Raw genomic sequence first — 18,844 nt, 5'->3', positions numbered from 1 at the left:
GGCCTGAAACGCCAGCCTTCCTGCTCCTCTGATGCTGCTTGGCCTGCTGTGTTCATTCAGCTCTACACCTTGTTATCTCAGATTCTCCAGCATTTGCAGTTCCTACTATCTCTCTTAAATAGACCCAAGTTTTGTTCTATGTTGCAATATTTAACATGCATGCAGAAGAATGTTGTTTTACATGCATTCAAAATAACATTATGTAATGTATGTCCCAGTTGATGGGCATTACAACCGGGTTGTTAATCTGCTGCTCCACGAATATTGAGATAACCTCTAGTATTCAATAAGAATGCTTAGATGTATGTGATACTTGTACAGCTGTATTCAGTAATTTTCAAGATGATTGTGCTCTCCTGTTTTGACTTCTGAAGTTGCAAAGAGCACTGGCCATAATCCCTGTTACTTGCAACATTATAGCTTGCTGCAAATGTAAGGAGAAAACTTAATTTCCTGGGTAATTGTTGTGCAATGAGCAGGGAGGGGATTAAAAGGGATTTTGTTACCTTTTCAAGAGTTCCTTCTACATAAACAGGATTAGCTGCTTGTTATTTTGTATGGAGTTGTGCACACAGCATTTGTGTGCTTTTGCCTTGTCTTAAAAAATTTGGATATTTTGTGGTAATTGACCAGCTGAAGATACCTTGTGAGCTCCATTAGTTGGCCTTGGTGACTGAGAAGATGGGACTGGAGTGCAGTGGTTTAATTACAAATCAAAAAATGGTAGGAAATATAGAGCACTGATATTTTCATAGAGATATGCTAACTTTTTTTCCATGGTTTAAAACCAATACATCTGTGTAATAGTCATAGAGCCATACAGCGTGGAAATGGACCCTTGGGTCCAACTCATCCATGCCTACCAAGTTTCCCAAACTACACTAGTCCCACTTGCCTCCATTTTGGCCCATATCCCTCCACCTTTTCCCATTGATATACCTATCCAAATGTCTTTTAAATGTTGCAACTGTACCTGCATCTACCATATTCACTGGCAGTTCTTTCCACGTACAAACCACCCTCTGCGTGAAAAGGTTGCCCCTTTTTAAATCTTTCTCCTCTCCCATTTAAAAATATACCCCCTGGTTTTGAACACCCCCACTCCAGAGACAAGACTTTTGCTATTCACCTTATCCATGCCCCTCATGATTTTACAAACCTCTAAAATGGTCACTCTTCAACCTCCTCCACTTCAGTGGAAAGAAAGTCCCACCCTCTCCTTTAAACTCAAACCTTCAGTCCCAGCAACATCCTGGTAAATCTTTTCTGAACCTTCTCCAATTTAATAATATCCTTTTTTCTACAGCAGGCAACCAGAACTGCACACAGTACTCCAAAGTGGCCGCACCATCCACATTTGACTAATGTCTTCGACACCAAGTTTATACCTTAAACAAAAATCAACAATTTATCATTTAATACTATAACTTTAGCAGAGTGAACAATAAAGTAATATAATTAAGCTATATGGTTTAAATACAATCTTCTTTGATTATAACCCCTACTTTCACATGTAGACAGACTCCGTTCAGGAATAAATTAAAAGAAAATAAAGGAATTGTAATTTACCAGTTCAATAATCATTTCAAAAAATGAGTACCACATCTTTATGGAGTCTTTAAACGATGCATTATATTACAAGCACAGGGGATTGTATCTTGCTTGAATTCTGAAGTCCGTCACTGGTCAATGCAAACAGCTTGCAGCAGGCTGAGGAATATTCACTTCACTTATAAATTGGGATTACTCTTTTCAGACACCAGGTGAGGCTACAGAGGAATTTGAATGCAAAGGTGGAAATATTAAAATAGAAATATATTGCTGGACCATGAACCAGTGAGGTCAAGAATGAGTGATTAATGACTATTGTGGACATGTTTGCCAGTTGCATAGATGGGTGCAGCTGTGACATTTCCTTTTTTCTGGTGCCCATCACAAGTCTCAATATCTACCTTTTTTTCATCAGCATCTTGTGGGTATTGCACAAAATATCTACATATTGCAACAACCCTGCAAAATTATCTAACAGCCAAAAAGACAAGTTGCACCCCTGACACCTGGTCCATGCTATACTCACCCATGTACCTGTTGTGCACTTGTCTTCTCTCCATAACTGTCCAGGGGGCTTTGGCATCTTTTAAACTGCTTACTTACTGGAATACAGCAGTTAGTTACCTGAAAAGGTTAAGTGTGGGTGGCTTATGCAAAAAATTTGACATGCTGCTGGTTTGTTGCACCTTGTCTGTTGGGATAAAATCTGCATGAGATTTTGGGCCCAAAACAACCTAGGCAGATAAGTGGGTAACTTTTTTGTTGATTCAAGTTTTTAAAAAAAAAAAAAAGATGCTGAGCTATATCAGCAGATGATTTTTTATTTTACTTGCTGTGAAACATGTTGCTAGAGCTGGTCAATAATTCTTTCGAGACACTTAAGAAACATTGAACATGTCTAAGACAAAGTCAATATTAATTCTGGCTCTGCTTTAATCCAAATTGGTAGGTTGTATCAATGGGATCAACACATATTTAGCAGTATTTGAATTTACTCAAATAATTGAAACATTGTGCCCGTGTGGTTGTAGCTACCTGCTACTTATTTGGACCCAATTTTTGTTTCTTTGTCATACACATTGTGACTGACTTTGGCTGTTGTGTCATTAAATCTTTTAACATTTTAATTTCCCCTGCCCATCATCCTATCAGATCTTCCTTTTTGTTCTTCCTGCCCCCACCATGCCCCATCCCTTTCCACTGGCTTAAAAATTACTTTCTTTCTATCTTCTTCAGTTCTGGTGAATAATCATTCTACCTGAAGCCTTCAATTCTGCTTCTGTCCATGGTTGTTGCCTGACCAAAGTTTTTCCCAGCATTCCTGTTTTTATGTCAAATTTCTGTAATCTGCAGTATTTTTCTTTTACACATGATGATTATTATTCTGTTTGAAGCACTAAATCATGAGGCATTAAGGTGAGAATTGTAATAAAGGTGTATAATTTATTATGATGTTGGAAATTTGGACTTGAGGTTAAAAAGATGTGTGGTTTCGGTTGTGTAAAAGTAATTTTTGTAAAATAAAGGTCAAAGTTGTTTGGAACAGTGAACTATACATCATTATAATGTGTAGTGAAAACAGACCGCGGCCACCAGGATTTCGTTTTCAGTCAAACTCATCACGCTTTCAGTTTGGAAGCATAGTTCCACCATTGCAGTTTTAGCTTATAAAGACGCCATGCTATCAAAGTTTCAATGGGAGTGGAAGAGGTTTGGGTCATCAGAACTGAAACATGTCTGGTCCATCAAATCTAAAAGAGTCTGGTGAATAAGAAATTCCAGTTAGATAGAAGTGACATCTCACTGGGATTGAATATCTGTAAAGGATATTACTGGGAAAGTAGTTGCACCTTTTTTGTTTTGCATTTATGTTGATCAGCTAAACTGTATTTTTTCTATACAGGTAGTTCTCTTAATGCAATAGTTGCATTCAATACTGGTCCTGGATGAAGGGTCCTGACCTGAAATGTCAACTTTCCTTCTCCTCTGATGCTGCCTGACCTGCTGTATTCCTCCAGCTCCACACTGTACTGATTCTGACTCTAGCTTCTGCAGTTCTTGTTATCTCAGAGTGATAGTTTCATTCTTGTGTGACCTTGCGCTATCGAAAATCGCATTATAGGGAAATCGCTATTCCTGTACAGCAGGAATCTAAACAGCGTCCATTATTCATCAATTGCATTATAGCCAACTAGCATTAACGAAACACGCATTTATAGCAGAACTACCTGTATAGTAAACTTGTGTTCTTTTTGCTTTAAAAAAAGTGCAATGGATATATCTGCTGCCTGACCACCTCAGTAGCCAAGTGTAAAAATTAGACCTGAATCTTTCAAGGCGGGTTTCACTCCGAGATCTGACTTGTACAGTGTTCTCATCAGTTGGGATTAAAACTCAGTCTCCAATGTTCAAAGTCTTCTTGGGGGAGGGGCTCTGGGGAAGATATTCCTTTAATCCTTAATACTTTTAATTCCTAAGGTACCCTTAATAGGGACAGCACCCCAGCAGCAGGCAAGTTGTGAAAACGTGAAGTTTGTTACAATGTGAACTGGTTGAAATAAATAGCATTAATGCATGTAAACATATGAATAATGAAATCGAAGATTTGTTGACAGGGTGTGGGTAAATTAGGTTAGATACGAGGCGTAAATGGAACGTAAAGGCTAGCGCATAGCCGTTCAGGCTAAAAGGTCTTCTTACTCTGCCAGTACCATTTCTTTTAGAGATGGATTCCCAAAACTACTCTTCCAACAGCTGGCTAAATAGTTGTTCACCTCACAAGCACACTAAACAGTCCAACTAATTAAAATTGGCTTCTGAGCTCCGTACAAGGAAAGCGTATATGTAAACAAAAGGTTTGTTGAAGAATGACTATTCTGAGCGCCCATTAACATCCCAGAATTTATTGGCTACAAAACCTGACCTTCTTTTCTCCTCCTCCTCCTTCAACACCAGATGACCGATCCAAATTGACCAAGTGTCTGCACCTACTGCACTTTAGTGATGGAAGGAGTGAGTGGTGAACAGGGTATCAATTCCAGCAGGCTGCTTTGTCCTGGATAGCGTTGAGTTTCTTGAGTTGATAGAACATTACTCATCCAGTGAAATGGAGAATATTCCATCACGCTCCTGGCTTGTCTTGTATATAACAAACAGGCGTTGGGGAGGTGGAGTGAGTTACGCAGAGTTCTTAGCCTCTGATCTGCACTTTTAGTCTCAGTATTTATGTGGTTTTTTCAGTCCAGTCATAACCCACAACTTTTAATACTGAGGCATTCTGTAGGGAAAATGAAACTGAATATCAAAAGGAGATATTTAAATTCTGTATTGTTGGAGATGGTCTCTACTTGGCACACCAGTGACAAGTAACATTCATACCACACATCAACCTTGACCTGGATGTTGTTCAGGTTCTGCTGCATATGAACACAAATAGTTCAGTACTAGAGAAGTCTGATGGTGCAATCATCAGCGAACACCCCAATTTTTGACTTGATGGTAGAGCGAGGAAAATTGAGGCAGCTAATTTTGTTGGGCCTAAGACGCTACCCTGAGAGAGTCTTCCAGTGATGTTCTGGAAATGAAATGATTGCTCTCTACCAACCACAACTATTAGTCTTTGTGCTGGGTATGATTCCAATCTGCAGAGAACCTTTTTCCTGATACCTATTGACTTAATTTTGCCAGGAGTCCTTGTCTCAGACTTGGTTAAAACCTGCCTTGATGTCCAGAGCAGCCCCTTCTGGACTTCAGCTCTTTTGCCCATGTTTGGACCTAAGCTGTAATGAGGACAAGAGCTGACGTGCTCCACAAAGACATGCTCCAAAAGTGAAGCTGTCCAAGCTCCTGTTGGAATTTGAGATACTACTTTTATTTGTTCATGGATGTGGGCAAGGGCAACATTGGCCATCCTTTTATTGCATTTGAGAAGGCTGTGATAGGGAGTTGGCTGTGGTCTTGAATTGCTGCTGTCTAATGTGGTATAGGCATGCCCTTTTGGGTAGGGAGTTCTAGGATGTTGACCCTGGAAAAAAGACAGTATTTTTGCAGCTTGGGACGGTACGTAACTTACAGGGAAACTTGCAGATGGTTCCTCAAGTCTTTGTTCCTCATGTTCCTCTTGTCCTTCTGGATTGAGATGTAACTTGTAAATGGTATAAACTGCAACCATGGAGTACCAGTAATGGAGCAAGTTAATACTTAAGGTAATGCGTAGGACACCATTGAAGTAGACAATGTTAAAAATGACTCATTAATGTTACTGCAGCTAAAATATATCTAGTTAGAAAAATGAATATTGTAAAAATGATGTGTTAGGCATTTTACATAAAGGGAATGTGATGAAGTGTACGTTAGCAGACAGTTTCCAGTAAAACAACGGAAACCTGGAACTTTCCTGCTCCTCTGATGCTGCTTGGCCTGCTGTGTTCATCCAGCTCTACACCTTATGTCGGAAACCTGGAACTAACAGTTTCAAATTAATTTTCACCACAAAGGCTTTTTTTGTGTGGACTAGAGTTTGAAGGGTTGTGGATGGCAGGATTTTTTAACAGACTAGTAAAAGACCTTGAAATTTATAACAAGAGGAACAATCCCTCTTCCGTACCTACACTGGCCCTAAACCCCACCTCTTCCTCCATTACAGCTCGAACAGTTCATCCACTTCACCAACACCTTCCACCCCAACTTTAAGTTCACCTGGACCATCTCTAATATCTCTTCCTTCCTTCCTTCCTTCCTTCCTTCCTTCCTTCCTTCCTTCCTTCCTTCCTTCCTTCCTTCCTTCGTCTCCAACTCCGGCAGCCACCTAGAAACCAATCATCCATTTCAAGCCCACCGACTCCCACAGCTACCTAGAATACACCTCCTCCCACGATGAGGCATTCCACTCCCCGTACATCTCAGATGTCCTCGTCCTTGTTTTTCAAGGACCGCAACTCCCCCCCGCAGTGGTCGAGAACGCCCTCGACCGTGTCTCCTGCATTTCCCGCAACTCATCCCTCACACCCCCTCCCCGCAATAACAACCAAAACAGAATCCCCCTCGTCCTCATGTACCACCCCACCAACCTCTGGATCCAACGCAACATCCTCCTACACTTCTGCCATCTGCAATCCGACCCCACCACCAAAGACATTTTTCCCTCCCCACCCTTTATCTGCTTCCCGGAGAGACCACTCTCTCTCTCCGTGACTCCCTTGTCTGCTCCACAATCCCTCCAGCCCCACCTCACCCGGCACTTTCCCTGCAGCCGCAGGAAGTGCTACACCTGCCCCTACACCTCACCCCCATCCCAGGCCCCAAGAAGACTTTCCACATCAAGCAGATGTTCACCTGCACATCTGCTAATGTGGTATACTGCATCCACTGTTCCTGTTGTGGCCTCCTCTACATCGGGAAAACCAAGCGGAGGCTTGGGAACCGCTTTGCAGAACACCTACGCTCGGTTTGCACTAAACAACTGCACCTACCAGTCACGAACCATTTCAACTCCCCCTCCCATTCCACAGACGAGATGTCCATCCTGGGCCTCCTGCAGTGCCACAACAATGTTACCCGAAGGTTGCAGGAACCAGAACTCATATATTCCGCTTGGGAGCCCTCTAGCCCAATGGTATCAATGTGGACTTGACAAGCTTCAAAATCTCCCCTCCCCCTACCGCATCCCAAAACCAGCCCAGCTTGTCCCCGCCTCCCTAACCTGTCCTTCGTCCCACCTGTCCCCTCCTCTCACCTCAAGCCCCACCCCCATCTCCTACCTATTAACCTCATCCCGCCTCCCTGGACTGACCTATCTCTTCCCCACCTACACTCACCTTTACTGGCTCCATCCCTGCCTCTTTGACCGGTCTCTCTCCTCTCCACCTATCTTCTCCTCTATCCATCTTCTATCCGCCTCCCCCCCCTCTCCCTATTTATTTCAGATCCCCCTTCCCCTCCCCTTCCCCATTTCTGAAGAAGGGTCTAGGCCTGAAACGTCAGCCTTCCTGCTCCTCTGCTGCTTGGCCTGCTGCGTTCATCCAGCTCTACACCTCGTTATCTCTGTTTCTTAAACGTCATTTATTTTGTGGTGACTTTTTTTTCCTGAACTGGAGACCACTTGCCTTAGTTTCTGCCTTGAATATTATTTGGAGTAGTTGGGAAAAGGTCTAATGAAAGAAAGAAAAACTTCCCAACTCAGTTCTTCCCTTTTGTTTTGGAAAGGAATGCTTGATATGGGTCCACAGTCGTACCTCAATCCCTGATCCAGCTGCTTTCCTATGAGAAACCGCTGAAAAAATCTGCGGATATTTTCTGAACAACTGCATCTACAAAGGTCCCCAGCAACCACTGCATGCATTAAGTGATATCCATTTTTGTGCATCAGATCAAAAGCTTCTCAAACCTCCTCCTTTTTTGCGTTCAAGAACTGAACTAAAGATTTTTTAGCCCACAGTCTTGATCTTATTCTATCTCTGCAGAGAAATGTTTTTTCCCCTCTTTGGAGTGGGGGTGGGTGCGTTAGCGCGCGTGTGGAGCGGGGGTGCGTGCGCGTGTGTGGAGTGAGTGGGTGCGTGGGGGTGTGCGTGTGTGTGCCATTACCTCAAAGCTGTGTGACTGCACAGGCACTCTGAGGATCCGCTCATGCCAATTGGCGTGCAAACACATTATACCAGAAGACACCGGATGCCATCAAGTCTGTTACACCAATCAGTGAGATCATGTCTGATTTGATAATCCTCAACTCCACTTTCCTACGTTTATCTCCATAACCCTTAATTCCCTCACTGATTTTTAAAAATCTGTTTATTCCAGCCTTGTATGTACATAATCACTTAGCATCAACAGCCCTCCGTGGTAAAGAATTCCAGGGATCCACTACTCAAAAGAAATTCCTCCTAATCTCTGTTTTAAAAGGTCACCCCTTATTCTGGGATTATGCCCTTTTAGTCCTAGACATCCACAAGGAGAAACCATCTTTCCATTTGATTATAGCTGATATGTTTCTCAACCCCACTTTTTCCTGCCTTCTCCCCATAGCCCTTGATCTCCTTACTAATCAAAAACCTATCTAACTGTCTGAAGTACACTCAAAGACTTGGCCTCCAGACCCCTCTGCAGCAATAAATTCCAGATTTCACACAGCAGCAGGAAAGATTAGAGGGAATGCAGTTCAAAGTGTTAACCAATTTGGCATCTTCATAGAATAAGTTTTTTTTTGTCTATTAAGGAAACCATATTCTAAGTCTAATATTCAGAAAGCATATGATTGGCCATATCAGGAGAAGGTAAAACAGTTAAATTTGTTTATAAGCCTGGTGGGACCAGAGAAAGGCCTCTAGCCTCTGTTATAACAGTTGAGGAGAAACCAGAAGATCAGATTGGAAAGGAATCCAGAACAGAATCTCAACCAGCCTGCTAAACTAAGAATCTTGAAATCGACTGTTCAATCAACAACATCAATGCTACTGATGTAACCTCCACTACACTGGCTACAATGTTCAACTATCTCAGAGATAGTAAGAACTGCTGATGCTGGAGTCAGGGATAACAGTGTAGAGCTGGAGGAACACAGCAGGCCAGGCAGCATCAGAGGAGCAGAAAAGTTGACATTTCGGGTCAGGACCCTTCAGAAATGGGGGAGGAGGAAAGGAGCTCTGAAAGACAGAGGAGGAGCGGGGCTGGAGAAGGTAGGTGGAAGGTGATAGGTGAGTGCAGGGAGGCAGTGGTAGGGATTGGGCAGTGAGGTGGGAGGAGCGGATAGGTGGGAGAGAAGCTGGACAGGTTGTCAGGTCAAGGAAGCAGGGATGAGATGGGGGTTGGTCATTGGATGAGGCTGGTGGTGGGGGGATTTTGAAACTGGTAAAGTCCAAATTGAGACCATTGGGTTGTAGGCTCCCAAGGCAGAATGAGGTGCTGCTCCTCCAGTTTCCGGGTGGCGTCATTGTGACACTGAAGGAGGCCCAGGATGGACATCTCTCCCAGGGAGTGGGAGACGGAGTTAAGTGGTTTGCGACTGGAAAGTGTTGTCATTTGTCGCAAACAGAGTGCGGGTGCTCTACTATCTGTTCAACTATCTGCTGGTCAAACAATCGACAGATTCATATATGTTTTATTAATCTTTTTATCTTTTTGAACTCACCTCATATTTCTAGTTTGTGTGCATGTTTGCATTATTAATTCTTGTGTTTAGTAATTAATGAACAACCTCCAGTTCAGAAAGCGTTTAAACTGCGTTCCCTTAAAACAAGTTTTTCCCACACGGGAAGGGGTCCGTTTTAAATTGACTGCATTGCAACTGACTGAGAGGGCAAGGTGAATCAAGGTGAGCTGGCACATCTCTCCTAACAGATGAATTTAACAATTTAGAATATCCTGTCATGAACTGTAAGAAATTGGGGAACTTTGCCTGGGGTCTAGCATAACAGCCTGAAGTCTGAAGGGATGGGCAGCAGGGGAAAAAGACTTTGTTTGTCAGTGTTCATATTAATTAGAAAGACCTCACAGAATGAATCATTTTTAATAAAATCAAAATGCTGCAAATCCAAAACAAAAATGGGTTCCTCCAGCACTTTCTACCAAGTCTGACAGCATCTGTGGAAAGAGAAACACAGTTGACATTTGAAGTTCCATGACTCTTTGGAGCCTTTGAATGAACTTTTGTTGGGCTTCTGGACTTTGTGCTGAACTCAGGAGTGCCTACCAATACTCCCTTGCCTTTATTAGTTTTATAACTGGTTTTGTTGGGATTTGATCTTCAGTTCAATTAGAATTCCAGGCATTAGAGAATGACTGTGGATCTTAAAGTGCTTGTTTATGCATTAAGAAAAATGCCCTCCTGTTGACAATTTTTCAGTTTCCATTTCTGAAATGTATATTACAAATGCAGGTTTCATTTTTTTTATAAGTTGAGATTGAAATGCACTTTGTAAACAATCACTGCTACATGCCTGTGGGTTACAGCATACACTCAGATGTATTTTAAAGTAGTTGATCTGAGCTTGTAGCAAGAAAAAAATGAGCACTTCAAGAAACATTAATAGCTTCCAGCAATTCGGGGTTTGGTGATTCACCCAGTTAGTTGTACATCTTGTGCAGTATTATTCTAAATTTCTCTATCTGGTTGAGACAACATGTTCCATTTTGTTTGAGATAGAAATGCTTCATTATATGAATGTGTCTCTTCTGGTTTGCCATAGACATGTGACCTCCACCACAAATCTTTTACTACATCACACATTATAACCAGTACAAACATGACTTGTTCTGTGAGCTTATAACACCTTTGTTTTGCATCTTTGATGCTATAACAAAGTATATAACAAATTTTATGTTGGGACCATGGCTTAGTTGGTTAAATCGTCTGTTTGGTGAATAGGAGACTGTTTATTAGTTATTTCAAATCCACCATCCCCCTCCAAGTGTCCTGTGACAAATACTATTCCTTGGCAAGTGCATCACTTAGGATTTTGTACCCCTGTTTTATACGGTCTTTGCAGGTAGCTTCACAATATTTAGCCTAAATAGGATGTATACCCGTGTCAACAAAATTAACAACTTCTAACCAAAGATTCATAGCATTTGCCCATGGGTACAGTGTGCCTAGTTTTCCCAAAATAATCTGATCATAACTTCCACCATCACGTCTGGTAGAAAATTGCATTTCGCCCTCGGGCAATTCTTCTAGCTAATTAGCAGTGCATTTTATTTACTTCTGATTTACTACCGCTTCTATTTACCACTAGGTAGACTCACCTCAGTGTAAATGTGTCCCATCTACAACATCAGCCCATTCTTTTCTTCTGAAGAAGGGTCGCTGGACCTGAACTGTTAACTCTCTCTCCACAGATGCTGCCAGACTTCTCCAGCAATTTCTGTTCTTCTTTGATTTCCAGTATCTGCAGTTTTTGGGGTTTTTTTTCCAATCCATTCTTGTTTGTTTTTCTTTCTTAACTATATCATATCATAGCTTTTTGTAGGCTTTCTTAACAGTATCCCACTAATATTTACAAATTAAGGCTTTACATCACTAAACTTATGTGAAATATAATTTGGAAGTAAGCATTATTAATTATGCATTTACCAATAAGTTGAATCAAACATTGTTGAGCCTGGACTAGCAATCCAGATATAAATTCACAGTCTACCATGGTAGTTAGAGCAATGACAGCATTCTGTACTATTATATAATTAACATTGGAAGCATCACAAAACAAAACATAGCCTCATAGGGAACTATTAGATTAGATGTCCAAAAGCTTGGTCAAGGAGGCAAGGGTGTATTTAGTGAGAAGGAGAGGAAGAGAAGTGAAGAATTCTGGGGAGGAAATTCCAGAGCTTAAGGTATTGGAAACTCTACGTGGCGGGACAATTGAGATTGGGAGCGGGGAGCGCTCAAGGAGTCCAGATTGGAGAATTGCAGATGAGTTGTAGGGCTAGAGGAAATTCCAGAGAAGGGAAGTTCAAGGGCACAAGTGACTTAAACATAATTGATCTCAAAATTGACTCCTATTTAAGCATCATGTGTAGGCCAGTATGCACAGTGATAAAGATGAATGGTCTTAGTGTAACTTCAGATGACCTTGAGTTCGCAGAAAACATAGGATACAAACCAGAAATACATTAAAATAGTAGATCTATTTGGCGACATTGGTTTAGTGGTTAGCACTGCTGCCTCACAACGCTAGGGACCTGGGTTCAATTCCACCCTCAAGCGACTGTCTGTGTGGAGTTTGCTCGTTCTCCCCGTGTCTGCGTGGGTTCCTCTGGGTGCTCCGGTTTCCTCCCACAGTCCAAAGATGTGCAGGTTAGGTGGATTGGCCATGCTAAATTGCCCATAGTGTTCAGGGATGTGTAGCTTAGGTGGGTTATAAGGGCATGGGTCTGGTTGGGATGCTCCAAGGGTCGGTGTGGACTTGTTGGGCCAAAGGGCCTGTTTCCACACTGTAGGGATTCTATGATTGATTCTATGATCTAGAGGTAGTAATGGCCTGGTGTAAAGGTTTCAATAACAGTGGAGCCACAGTGAGGTGGAATCAGATGATATGGAATTAAAATCGAGACATTGCAGTGGTTATCTTTGCAATGGCATGACTGTGTGTTCAGAAGCTCATCTTGTTGTCAATTATGACATCAAAGCAGTTTCATCCTAAGTTAACTCATCCTTGGTAATGGTTTCAGCCAACTCTATCTATTTAATAGAAAGAAGTTTCTGCTTATCCAGTATTGAATGTCAAACCAGAACCTCAAGTTTGAGACAAGGAGACATTGAGAGCATATGAATTGAATTTTTTAGTTAAGCCATGAGATGTTGGCTAATGAGCATTCATTACCCAGCACAAATTCGCCTTGAGAAAGTGATGGTCAGCTGCTGCCTTGAGTACAACTGAGTAACTGGCTAGACCACTTTTAAAGAGCACTTGAGAGTCATACACATTGCATAAATGGCAGATTTCCTTCCGAACGGACAATAATAGATTAATCTTTTTATGACAGTCTGGTGGTTTTTTTTAATCATTACTGGTGCTAGCTCTAAATTCCAGATATAATTAATTAACTGTTTGGCTACTGTGGTTAAATTTGAACACTTATTTCTGGATCATTAGCTGAGATTATTGGATCCCCAATTCAGTGATAGAACCCCTTCTGCTTTTGTACCCTTGATGTTGTGAATGTACATCTGGAAATTGTTGCATTATCAGATTGTGTTGCCAAAGGATTCATCTTAGAATAGAGGGCTAAATATAAACCTTGGAGGGTTACCAGAGGTAACAGCACAAGAGTGTGATATGACCAATGGAGCTGATTTGCTAGATACCATTGAATAGATAAGGTTGGACTTAGACCAGTTCCACCAAGCTACATGATAGTGCAGAGGTGTTGAAAGAAGGTGATGTGGTCAAAGTTAAATGATTTATTTATGATTGTAATTGATTACCAAAATGATGAAACCTTAGATGTCCTCTGATTTAAAATTTAAAGTAAATTTCCTGGCAAAAACAATGGAGAATACTATTCCCATAATTTGATGTCACATGGTGGAATGACATGCTATTGAAGTCTTGATTTTTGAGAAATTTCGTAGTTTGAATTAGTTGGCCTTCAGTTCCTTACCTACACAGAATTATGCATCAGTGTCATATTTCACCATTGAAATATTTAAATTTTCCTTTTCTTATATTCTTATTTGATACTTATACTTTATCTCTTTTCATTTAACAGCGTGATAGTTGAAGGTGTTGACTGTGAGAATAGACGCAGCTCCTCCATCATGTTGGCCTGCCTTCAGCGAACACAGAACCCACCTTCGCAACGTTTATCATGTCCCAGTAAAACACTGGAATCTATGAAATGTGAGTAGAATTTGATAGCTGGGGCTTTATATCAGTGCCTCCATACTCATTCTGAGGTGCCTGTACTCCCATATCTTGACTTAGACCTTCCTTGTGTATACTGTTACAAGTCTAAAGAAACAACAAAAACCATGAAAGTGTTAAGTTTTCTAACTAATTCAAAGGACAGGAAAGACCAACAGTATATTCTTCTGACATCAAAGGGAAAATGTATGAGAAATATATAATCTACCTTTCTTAAAAAGATGTGTTGTGAAAATTAAATCTGTAGATAACAGAATTAAAAACAGAAACTGCCTGAAGTGCACAGCTGGTAGTATATTATCTGAACAAGAATTATTTGCTGTGTAAATCCATCTTCAAAAATGAAAGGCAAACAATCTCTCCTTTTGTCAGGCCATATGAATATAATGGGAAGGAGGGAAAGATAGCAAGCTACCTGGTGCAGATGCAGGAATCTATTAAATTATACTAGTGAGACAACTGAAAGACCTTAACTAAGGAATGCACATTATTTAAATAATGAGGACCAAAATTAATCAGGAAATGCTGAAAAAATACAGCGGATGTACTAGCCCTGAGAAATAGGGTAAAGAGGCTATCACACTCAGCACATACCTCTAAGAATATGTTGTAATTGAGAGTTTAGACCTGCAGCATCGATTTTTACCTGTCCATCCCATGGACAAAGACCAATCCAATCAACCTATAGCATACTGGTACAAAAATAAGTGGGAGATGTCAGTAATCTGTAAAGTTACTGAGGTCAAAGAGCTGTTGAGCACCTTGGGAGAAGGATTGATGCAAGCTACAAGAATACAATACAATCTTGGTTGAAGTATTAAGGGATTCTAAAGCGAAATGAAGATGCTTTGCATTTGCTGTAGTCATGTAGGAACATGCTACAGCAAAAGTAGCTGGAAGGTGCGATATTGGTAGAAGAGCAATAAGAATCACTCAGACAAGTGATCCCTCTGGAAAGGAGAAGTGAAACTACAGCTGGTATTCGGTCTAGGTGGTAAAAGGTGAACTAGTGATGGTAGAGACTGATTTTAATCCCTGTAGTTAGTAAATGAAAATGTGCAATTGCCTATTTGCTTAATGTTAGAGATATACATGCATTACGTAAGACCAAATGACAGTTAAGAACCCTATGATGTTCATCAGAGATGCAGCTGAAAATGGACAGCTTGTCAATGAAATAAAAAATGGATAAACTTTCTTGCTGCTTGTCCAGCCAGAACAACTATCTGTGATAGCAAATTTGGTAGAATGATGTTCTGAAGTCTTGCAACAAGGCACAAGTGGACAGTCGTAATCATACAGCATGGAAACAGCCCCTTCAGTCCAGCCAGTCCATTGAGAACATTAATCCCAAACTAAACTTAGTCCCACCTCCCTGCTCCTGGCCCAGATCCCTCCAAATCTTTTCTATTCATGTATCTATCCAAATGTCTTTTGAACATTGTAATTGTACCTCCATCCAACACTTTCTCGGGACGTTCATTCCATATGTAAAGGACCCTCTGTGTTTTAAAAAAGAACTTGCATCTTATGTCTTTTTTAAATCTCTCTCTCTTCTCACGTTAAAAATATGCCCCTGAGACTTGAAATCCCTCATCCTTGAAGAGACAACTACCGTTAACTCTTTATCTATATCTCTCATTATTTTATAAACTTCTGTCGGGTCGCCTGTCAAACTCCTACACTCCAGTGAGAAGTCCCAGCCTTTCTTTATAATTCAAACCTTCCAAACCCAGCAACATCCTGGTAAATCTCTTCTAAACCCTCTCCAACTTGATGATATCTGTCCAGTTCTGGTCGCCCAGTTATAGGAAACAGTATTGCAGAAGAGGCCTCAAAACAAAGTTAATTTTTCAAGTTGAAAATGACCATTCTACAGAATGAGAAATAGTTATTAAAAAATCACTTGCAACTCAGTTTTAACACTTTTTCTTTCTCCACAGATGCTGCCAAATCTTCTGTGTATTTTCAGCAATTTCTTTTAATTTCAACTAGTTGATCATGCCTTCTGGTTACTGTTTTTTAACTGTCATGAAACAGGCTATTTTTAAAAGGAGGTGCATTTTGCAAAGTGTGGCTGTATGAGAGGAGATGCAAAGGAAATCATTGAGGGAAATAGGAACACAGATATTGCATTCACCCCCTTGAACACGTTCTGCCATTCAGTTAGGTCATGGCTAATGGCTAATCTGTGCTCAATTCGTTTACCCACTATACTTCATTTCTTTTTAATTCCCTTCGTAGAATCCTAGAATCCCTACAATGTGGAACCAAGCCATTCGACCCATTGAGTCCACACTGACCATCCTCAGATCATCCTATCCAGACCTATAGCCCACCTAATCTACACATCCCTGAACACTACAGGCAATTTAGCACAGCCAATGCACTTAGCCTGCACATCTTTGGACTGTTGAGGGGGGAGAACCGGAGCACCCAGAGGAAACCCACACAGACACGGGGAGAATGTGCAAACTCCACATAGTCACCTAAGGGTGGAATTGAACCCAGGTCACTGGCACTGTGAGGCAGCAGTGCTAACCACTGAGCCACTCCCAAATATACAGAACAGATGCTGGGATAACACATGTATTCCACTAAGTAAGAGAATTTTCCTGTTATTTCTAAATGATCTGCTACCTAGTGACCCAAAAGCAGCGCTAATTCTATGAACTTGCATTTTTGCTGCTAATCATTTGGGCGTGGTATCTCTCTAAATGCCTTCTGGAAGTCTACATAAGCAAGACACATAGGCAGTTCCCTATCCACCTTGCTAGTGACCTCAAAAATTTTAGTTGGATTGAGCAAGCATGACCTACCTTTCAAAAGTACATCGGAGTTTCTTTGATCTTTAATAAGCTAGTACTTATTAAAGTGTTCAATCGATTTTTGAGAGCTCAAAATAACATAACCATAATGTTAAACAGACTTGTAGCAACCTTGATTTTCCCCACATTCTCTACGTAGTGATTGCTGTAGATCTTGATTTTTCCAAAATCCATGCAATGTCCCTTGAAAAGGAATCCCCCCCCCACTCTCGTTTCACATCATTCTTTTGCCAAGTGTTCATTTTCCTGATCTGTTTACTCTCTATGCCAAATTGCAAATGGCTCAGACAATAATCCAGAGATTATTATCCAAGAGGTCTTGCATTTTTAATTTAGAGCCTAACACCTGAAGAGAGGAGGCGGTGATAAAGACATATGGTATGTTGGCCTTCATAGCAAGATGATTAGAGTACCAGATCAGGGATTCTTACTGCAATTGTACAGGCCCTTGATGAGACCACTTGGACTATTGTGTGCTGTTTTGGCTTGTCTGAGGAAAAACATTTTGGATATGGAGTTTCTGACCAGACTCTGGCAATCTGTTCTCGATATCACAATGGAAGTAATAATCCAATGGTTCAATCAAAAATGGTATTCTGCTTTTCTCCTTATGCCACTCCTGATCAGCTCATTTAAAGTGAATTATTTGATTTCAGCTTTCAAGAAATAGATAAAGAATTTCCAAAGAAACTTGGAACTCAAGACAAGAACAGTAAATAGTATAAAATTTTAATTTGGAAAAGCACAATTCCGTAGCTGTTCTGTTTTTTTCTAAGAAAAGTTGTCCTCCACTACAATAACAGTTAGATTTGTTTTTAACCAAAAGATTTCTTCAAATATTTGTGGCAGATATTTATGGTATTATGCTATGCATTAGACGACAATCAGACAGACCTACAAGTGTTGAATGCTGTGTGTAATAAATAAGGATGAAACTACATACATTTATGCAAAATTATCCTTCATCTTATGCACTTTTTCAGTCTTCAACAGCAGTTAATTGAGGAAGGAAAGGGTAGCTTTTGGCATACATTTTGTGACAGGCACCACTGTCTCCTTTATGTCAATCATTTTTAGGAGTTATTCACTTCTCCCTTGTCCTCATTTAAGCACAGTCCTTTTCAATTGATGATTGTCAGAGGCTGGGAGAGAAGAAGAGATTGCAATGAATTGTATCTCTAATATTACAAGCAGTTCACTCATGCACTATATTTCATTATATGCTGTAGTTTATGAAGCACAAAAGACTTGGCTTACAACTACATAAATAATTTAATATTTTACTCTAGAGGGGAAAGGAAGGTTCAAATGAAGTGTAGCTTGTACAGAAAGAATTGAATATTTTTGACAATTATACTTTAAATTTCTTGCTTCTTCTCCTCATAAGGGAGTATTAGACTTCTTTGTGAAACACTGTCCATCTTGGACAGGTAAAGATGGATGTATTTTGACCCTATTGCTGCCACACTGTTCCAAATAAGGAAGCAGAAAATTGGGAAGGGTCAATTGGCCCACCTTTTCCAAGGCTATATATAACTCTGTGATGGATTCCAGTCTACACTAAGCTTCTGGAGGAAGGGTTTGTTAAATAAGTATTCCTTACCCCTCATTACTCCCCAGAGCTGTGAAGAACACAATGCTTCAATCTCTGTACTCTATTCTTAAAATCTGGATATCGCTGACAAGGCTAGAAATTATTGCCCTGAAAGGTGAAATTGAGTTTGTTTATTGCTGCTTGTTTGGGAAATGCATGAGCCATTTATCCAAATTCATAGCCATATCTGAAAATCTTGATAGAAGTCACATTTCTTGGGAATAATCGCTACTATTAAACCTGCTGAAAGGGGACACAAGGTGCATTGTTTTTTTGTTATTTTGTTCAGTTACAGGAAAGTCTCAATCTAGGTTAAATGTCGGTGTTAAAATATAGCAAAACTATTCTCTTTTGTGATTCAGACCCAACGGCCCAATAGAAGGGCCTCTTCTGACCATGTGCAGGATCTAACTTCAAGCTGTAAATGGTATGATTATCATAGTTGGATGAATAACAAGAGTGTTAAGTATTGTGTACATGATTTGATTTGTTAGTCCAGCAATTACCTTTTGTGG

General features: G+C 40.6%; 1 protein-coding gene across 1 annotated transcript in view; it reads left to right on the top strand.

The window, feature by feature from the left end:
* The window catches only part of fam222aa (family with sequence similarity 222 member Aa), a 201,180-nt gene that overhangs the window by 123,648 nt on the left and 58,688 nt on the right, over positions 1-18,844 (top strand). Inside the window, exon 2 of the mRNA XM_048611181.1 lies at positions 13,753-13,883. Within this exon, the coding sequence (XP_048467138.1) occupies positions 13,802-13,883 (82 nt within the window). The 5' untranslated portion in view covers positions 13,753-13,801. The remainder of the gene's footprint in view (positions 1-13,752; positions 13,884-18,844) is intronic.

This window comes from Rhincodon typus, chromosome 24 (assembly GCF_021869965.1).
Source record: "Rhincodon typus isolate 14 chromosome 24, sRhiTyp1.1, whole genome shotgun sequence".
Lineage (NCBI taxonomy): Eukaryota > Metazoa > Chordata > Chondrichthyes > Orectolobiformes > Rhincodontidae > Rhincodon > Rhincodon typus.
Note: the sequence above shows the minus strand (reverse complement) of the source record. Positions and strands in the feature narration are given on the sequence as shown.